This window comes from Lycium ferocissimum, chromosome 2, assembly GCF_029784015.1.
Source record: "Lycium ferocissimum isolate CSIRO_LF1 chromosome 2, AGI_CSIRO_Lferr_CH_V1, whole genome shotgun sequence".
In the NCBI taxonomy this organism is placed as follows: domain Eukaryota; kingdom Viridiplantae; phylum Streptophyta; class Magnoliopsida; order Solanales; family Solanaceae; genus Lycium; species Lycium ferocissimum.
The window spans coordinates 28,242,842-28,250,834 of NC_081343.1; the positions used below are offsets into that span (position 1 = coordinate 28,242,842).

At 40.3% G+C, this 7,993-nt stretch overlaps 2 protein-coding genes across 2 annotated transcripts; both read left to right on the forward strand.

Moving 5' to 3' along the window:
• The first annotated feature begins 557 nt into the window (after positions 1 to 557).
• On the forward strand, positions 558 to 2,095 carry LOC132047477 (uncharacterized). Its single transcript, XM_059438517.1, has 4 exons — positions 558 to 1,073; positions 1,163 to 1,288; positions 1,858 to 1,959; positions 2,033 to 2,095. The coding sequence occupies exons 1-4, from the start codon at positions 876 to 878 to the stop codon at positions 2,093 to 2,095; spliced, it is 489 nt and encodes a 162-aa protein (XP_059294500.1). The 5' UTR covers positions 558 to 875.
• Positions 2,096 to 3,874: 1,779 nt separating this feature from the next.
• Positions 3,875 to 4,706, forward strand: LOC132047970 (uncharacterized). The gene is made up of 2 exons (XM_059438922.1): positions 3,875 to 3,981; positions 4,065 to 4,706. The coding sequence occupies exons 1-2, from the start codon at positions 3,908 to 3,910 to the stop codon at positions 4,540 to 4,542; spliced, it is 552 nt and encodes a 183-aa protein (XP_059294905.1). The 5' UTR covers positions 3,875 to 3,907; the 3' UTR covers positions 4,543 to 4,706.
• The last annotated feature ends 3,287 nt before the right edge of the window (positions 4,707 to 7,993 follow it).

Here is a 7,993-nt window from a genome sequence, read left to right on the forward strand (position 1 = left end):
TCCGGCCGAGTCGGCTTTTGTTGTCGGCCCTTTACGCTCGCTTGCGCCTCGCGGCATACGCATCCGATTGGAGAGGACACGCCGGCCGATGTTGACCGACGTGCGCGTCTATACCTACTCATTATATTCAGGGCCATCCTATTCCCGAACACTTCGGGTTCGCACATGAGCTTGAGGTATCTTCGGTATATCGACGATCTCGCCGACATAGGATGTTATAGTTGGGGCGCTGCTGTGCTGGGCTACATGTATCGAGGATTCTGCCGATGTTCTATGGGCAAGAGGGTAGAGGTCCCTGCATTTTGCTCGCTCCTTCAGGTAATATATTTAAGTGTGTGTAATTAAACACAAAATATATTTTTTTAAATGATTATATCAGATATCGGTGTGGACTAGGTTGAGACCTTTTCAGCCGATACCAGCTCACCCTCCCGCTGACTATCTTACTGTCCCGATGCTATACGCGCGGAGATGGTCGCGAGGCGTACGCCAACGTGTGGAGACGCACCACAGCCTTCTCCCGTTTAGGGATCAGCTAGACCGCATGATGGCGCAGACGGTATGTTCATATTTTGGATCCACACGCTAGACCACATAGCTACTATTTTAGTCTTTTATCGTTAACTAGTTCAATTCTTTTTACAGGCTTTTATATGGACGCCGTATGATCATATTTTGGATGAGCTGCCGACGTTTTCTAGGGCTGGTCAGCACATGTGGATGTCGCGGTGTCCATTGATACATATGGATATCGTTGAGTATCACGCGCCCGACCGCGTGTTACGGCAGTTTGAGTATGTACAGAATATACTCGCGGCTACTGTTTGGGAGCATGACTACTATGCAAGGGAAGAGCGTGCGGGCGTCGATGATGCATGGCGACTCCATATGCGGTAGCAGGTCCGCAGTTGGGATGTGAGGATGGCGAGCCTATCGGTGGTCGGACACACACTCCCATTCATGTGTACATGGAGTGGTACATGCGGATCACTCGCATCATTATTGGCAACCCCTCTAGGCGTCGTCCAGATGGCATGGGATATGTAGCTCTCGTAGGAGCGTACGAGGTGCTGGTAAGTTTTATTAGTCTTAAACTTAAACCATCGTCTTATGTACTACTTTACAAATGTATTCAATTGTTAATATTTGCAAACATATGCAGGTACGGACCGTTCAGACGATGCGCTATGAGAGCACTGCCCGTACGGAGGCCCCCGAGATGGCGGAGTATGCAGCACGGATGATTGAGCTTGCCGAGACTGGTATGAGACAGCACATGACTTTGAGCGTCTCCACGAGCGTGTTCCGGTGCCCCGCCTCGGGGCGCAGGTGGTCGTGGTCGCCGAAGAGGGCCGGTGGCCGTCGCGAGGTGGTAAGGGCGGCGAGAGGGACGAGGCTCCGTCGACTACGAGATCCAACCGAGTTCTTACCGGCCGGCAACTACGATATCCCATCGACTTCTCGTTCCCGCCGTCGACTTCACGGACACCTCCTGTGTATACGCCGGACCCTTTTTCGGTTATGTGCCCCGGCCTTCACTTTCACATCCACCGCCCGTGATCCACGGGTGAGCGGCCGGTTCGTGATCTACGAGGGTGGCCTACATCCGCACTTCGACGACTCCATGTTCGAGGACTTCGTGTTTGATATGGCACCATCCGCATCTCTCAAGCTCCGGGCCGCTCGAGCCTCTCACCGGCATCTCGGAGGCCATCGACACACGGTGTTTGACTTTTACAATAAAGTAAAATAATTTATTAATTATTTGTTTATTTCGGGTCTCATTTTAGAATAAATCAAATCTAAATTATTTATATATTATTTCGGGTTCATTGTTCTACGCCTGTGGGTCCACAGGAGCGACCCATCCAGGAGACTACCTCATATTCACCTCCACGCCCATCTCAGGAGCCTACAGACCCATCTCAGGAGCCTACTCAGGCGCCCGTTGATACACAGGTTCTATTAAATAAATAACGTTAATGTATTTAATATAAATAATAAATGGTACTAATTATTATATACTTTTCAGGTTCATCCTTCGGCGCCTGAGGTGGCGACTCCCGACGAGGAAGAGGTCGAGATACAGACCTAACTCAGCCTGAGGTTCTGAGCGTGCCAGCGGGACCAGATCCCAAGAAGAAGCACGTTCTAGTCAAGGGAGCACGGGCCAGGCGAAGAGATGACGATCATGACTTGGAGTGCCCGGTTATTAAGAGGAAAAAGGGCGATGGAGACGATGACGAGGGCGGTGGGGATAGTATGAGCCTTAGGCCTAGGGATAGTCTCCCGCATACTACATGTGGGACCCATCCTCGATAGTGTATATACATTAGTGTTATAAAATTTATCGTAAATAATATATATTTTTTGCATATTTATACATATTATCTTAGTATTTATTATTGTTTATAGTTTCACATCCTAAATTGATAATAAAAAAAAAACGTGACACATTCGAAATAAAGTTAAGCATAAATTTAAAAATAAGACAAAAAAGTGGCCCCTTTCAAGCACAAAATCTGTGTGTGAAAGTGCAAAAAATTAAAAGCAGACCCTTTCACGCACAAAATCTGTGCGTGAAAGTGCAAAAAATTAAAAGCAGACCCTTTCACGCACAAAATCAGTGCGTGAAAGTGCAAAAACTTAAAGTACCCTTTCACGCACAAAATCTGTGCGTGAAAGTGCAAAAAGATATTTTACCCTTTCACGCACAAAATCTGTGCGTGAAAGGCAAAAACTTAACGATTTTGTGCGTCAAAGTGCCAAAAATTAAAAATATACCCTTTCACGCACAAAATCTGTGTGTGAAAGTGCAAAAACTTAAAACGAAACCTTAAAAGTACAAGCTGCATTATTTGATCGTCTTGTATTGCGCACCATTTTAATGTGCACTATAAGTATTGATTTGACAACACACCACGCATGACAATTTCAGGAATCTATGACACATAAAGGCTTGATTTGACAATACGTTGCTGCATTATTTGACCGTTTTAATACGACTTGTATTGCGCACCATTTTAATAGGCAAATCGTAAGTATTGATTTGACAACACACCACGCATGACGATTTCAGGAATCTATGACACATAAAGGCTTGATTTGACAATACGTTGCTGTATTATTTGACTGTTTTAATACGACTTGTATTGCGCACTGTAAGTATAGATTTGACAACATACCACGCATGACGATCTCAGGAATCTATTTAACTTGAAGGCTTGACGAGTGAAAAACTCATCAATTGCATAAGTCTAAGTCTTATAAGTCATTCAAAAAAAATCAAACTTCATTGAAAAAAATGTCTCAAAATGCTTCAACTGTTAAGGTTTCACTATTTTGGGATGGAGATATCGTCGAGGACAATTACTCCATTCGTTATAGTATCAAACCAAAAGCCCATGTTAAATTTCCAACAACTTTAAATTATGAAACACTAGTCGATTACATGCACGAAAGAATGAAAACTACACCCACCGAGATTGGAATCTCAATAATCGGCGTATATCCACAAACAATATCAAACGGTGTAGTGCGTTATGGCATGCACAATATCAACGATGATGAATCTTTGAGTGATTATTTGGGATAGCCGGAAGAATATCGTGATTTAGTATTCATTAATGTTCTTGAGATGTATGTTGAAAAAATACCTCGGGAAGAAATCCCTCAAGTCCAGCCTATTCATGGTAACACTTATGGGGACTTTAGTTCTTATGGAGACATTTTGAGTGGTCAAGTGCCGCTGGAAAATCTAAGCCAGCAATTTAATCAAGCTTACAATGAAAATTGGTAAATATGAATTTTTTATATTATTATTATGTGTAGTAGCATGTGTTTGTTGTATGAATTGGTAAATAACCAGTTTTGGAACTATTCTCAAAACTCACCAGTGGTACCAAATATGGATGTTGGTCAATCCTCTCAGTTCGGTGGAGTTGATCATTCTCCACACCATGACAGTGCTTATGAACAACAGTAAGTTCATCACCTTGATATTAAATTATCTATATATATATATATATGATGTTGGTATTTAAAATATGTTACTTTTCGTGTAGGAGGATGAATGCACTTAATAATGAAGATTTTCCTAATTATTATGAGTCATCATCAAGTGATGACGATGAAATAGCTAATAATGCAGAGGTAACCAATGATGAAGATGATGATGATGTTCAAGTTGGTATGACCAACAATATTCCTCAAAGCCAAAACCAACAAGAACCCACGTACCACCACGTACCACCACCGATGGCTGAAAACCCAACTTCTGAAAGCCCAATTCAGTGGCATTCTAACAATATCCCTTATCTTGACAGCCTGCAGGGTCGTGATGATGCATTTGTCTTCACAAGAGAAGATTATGATAGTCGCTTAAAAACCTGGATTGAACCAAAGGATCTCAACAAAGATCGATGCTACCTTGCAAAGGGAATGTTGTTCACATCCAAAAAAACATTGCAACGGGCTGTCAAAATTTATTGTTTTAAGGACATGAGGGAGTTTAAGGTTGATCAGTCAAACACAAAGGTATAGAGGCTAGTTTGTAAACGACGGTATCAAGGCTGTGAGTGGTTGCTTCGGGGAATTGTTAAGCCTGATGGTATGTGGGCTATCACAAAATTCCGTGAAAGACACTTGTGATATGGAAGAAAATCGAGCAGATCATTATAATTTAGATACAAACATGATTGCTCAAGTGTAACTTAAAGACATTTCCGAAACGCCAAGGTAACTTATCCTACCTAGTACATTATATGTCTTATATCAATTGAAAGATCATTACTAATTATTGTTTGTTTAAACTTGTGCAGGTTCCCCATTAAAGATTGTATTCGAAACGTTCAAACCGTATATATTAAAACTATAAGCAACAGAAAGGGATTTCTCGCGCGTAGACGCGCTTTTGAGATGGTCTTTGGAAATTGGCATACTTCTTTTCAATCGCTGCCAAGGTATATGGCAGCTCTACAACATTTTAATCATGGTACTGTTGTAGAGTGGTGGCTTATAGAGGGTAAAATCTTCAACTTCGTATTTTGGACATTCAAACCATGCATTGATGGTTTTGCCCACTGCCGACCAGTGATATCCATAGATGGTACGCATGTATATGGTGCCTACGACATCAAGCTCCTAATTCCAATAGGAATGGATGCCAATGGGTCAATATTTCCTCTTGCTTTCGCAATTGCCGCTAACGAGAGCAACGACACATGGGGGATCTTTTTGACCCATTTGAAAACTCATGTTATTAAGGATCGTACGCATATGTGTCTTTGTCGATCCTCATAAAGGCATATTGCACAATATGGATAATTTACGGGGTGGCGACCTCCTTTGTTTACCATCGCTATTGTTTAAGGCACTTGAAGGCAAATTTGCAATCAACGTTTCACAATGGCACTCTAAACAAATTGATGTAGGGGGTTGCGATGGAGCATCAACAACGAAAATGGGCTGCAAAAATGGATCTGATCAGGGCAGTGAGTGAACCCGCATACGTTTGGTTGATGAAGCTCGAAGTTGAAAAATGGACGCTTCATGCTGATGGAGGCAAAAGATGGGGCATGCTCACAACAAACAGCTCAGAGTCTTTCAATGGCTTGCTGAAATCTGCTCGAGGACTACCTGTCACCGCAATGGTGAGAATGACTTTCAAGCAGGTGGTGGAGCGATTTGTGGTTAGGACAAGGCAGGCCAGAGCGATATTAGCCGACGGCGGGACATGGATGCCAAAGCCCTTCAAAACTATGGAGCATTATAGAAAAAAATGTGAGCGTCACCAAATGACCGAGTATGACCCAATTCAACCTGTGTAAGAAGTTAGGACATGTTATTACAACGGTAAGGGTGGAAACGTGCATACCGTTTATGAGGCAACAAGAACATGCACTTGTAGTAAGTAGCAAACGTACCACATGCCGTGTTCTCATGCTGTCAAGTGCTTCGAGAGAATGAGAAAAACGGTAACAAATTATGTGGCGGGGGAATACAAGGTCCACAAATGTCAACTAAGTATCGTAAGTAAATTGCTCCCGGTTGTTCAATCATTTGATAACCAGAGTCATTCTTTGATAAATGATCACTATGAGTCAGACTCAATAGAATTTGATCAATCCTATTTTCTGTCGTTAAGGTGGAGAACTGAACCAGTTACCTTAGAGCATATTCCGGCCAATTCCACCCACTTGGTAATGAAGCTTATTGGCCAAACGAGCCGTTTTCGATGGTTGCTAACAAGATTACATCGAAAATTGGGCATTAACTCACGGAGTCGTAGACCCAATCAAATGGATGTTAGTGAAAGAACTTACTCTCGCAAATGCTCTATATGTAAGCAATATGGCCATGACAAGCGTTCGTGTGGGCAACAAGACCGTGGTAGTACAAGCACCTCTCGAAGTAATAGAGCCTCTAGAACTTGAAGATTGTATTGTTATTGTAATTTATTATTGTATTGCTTTGAATTAGTATTGTAATTAAATGGAATGAATTATTTTTTAATCAAGATAAACCTCTCGTATTGGATGAATTATTATTAAATCAAATATTTAAATTTGTACATTCAAATATAATAAAACACTTAAATCAAAACCTAATAAATATGACAAGTTTCAAAACTTACTTCGGAGCACTTTAGAACCCCTAAAACGACGATCCAAACGTTTAGGTGGACTTGATGTAATGAGCCGACATTATTGTACGCAAAAAAAAGATATTAAGTTTTATATAAAATATTGATATTTTGGGGTTTTGAAACATGACTAATCTTTGCCCAAAGTATGGAAAAAAACGTGATTGAAAAGGTAACACACAAAAAAAAAAAAAAACAAAAAAAAAACAGTTGACCCCATCCACGCACAAAATTCGTGCGTGCCCAAAGTGCATTTTTGCAGTTTGGTCCTTTCACGCACGAATTTCGTGCGTGAAACCTACTAATGTATTTTATTTTATTTTGTTAGTTTGGTTCAACTTTTTGTTTTTTGTGCTACTAAAGTCGCGGATTCAAATTACACATCTATAGTGGGAATTAGAATAGAATTATATGTGGTTCTTACACATTTCTCCATTTTTGCATCTTTCAGCCTAACAGCAAAGAGTCTCAACCAAAAAATTAGATGAACGAGATAGGGTATTAATTTTATAGTTCACTCAAGGACAAGTTACACATTTGCCCGGTTGGTCACAAATAATTACCTTCACTAGCCAAATATACAAAAAAATATATAACACTATGTATCAAAAATGTATATTTTACGTATAATATAAATAAAATATACATTTGTTGATTATTATTTTGGTGGTTGGCTATTTATGGTAGTATCTCTTTATTTTATTTTTTAAAATTGGGAATAGGGGAGGGGTTTACAGGATGGAATCGAACCCTCACCAACAAGATGAAAGTTCATGTAGCCAACCAGCTACTAAGATTTCAATTTCTCTTTATTTTATACATACCTTAGACATGAAAAAGTTGTCCACTAAAAAAAAAAAAAAAAGATGTTGAAGGACTGATCATACAGATTAAATATTTCCTTTTCATAAAGCACAGCTGTCCTCTAGTCTGTCAAAGCGGTAAAATCAAAGTTTATTAGCACCTTGATTATATAATTACCATTCAAATAATTATTGATATCTTCAATTGACCAATCTTTGTTAAAAAAATTCCTCAACTTACGCACCAAGTATGGTTTGACTTCCGAGAATTGAATGTAAAGAGCTATACTAGTTAATGTAATGAGACTTCTATCGACTAAAGTAAACTCAACAAGACACATCACTCATTCTTGCCACTTCACAAGGACTTTCAAATTTGTATGCACTCTGCAAACCTCAGTGACACTTTACACAGGACACTTAGCAATTCAAATTTTAACAAGAGAAAAAAAAGTATTTTTAGTGATTCCGGATCGAGTTATTGATATCTGTATTGAAGAAAAATAGTAAGTGATGAATGAAATAATCGAGTGTTCACAAGCTGCCT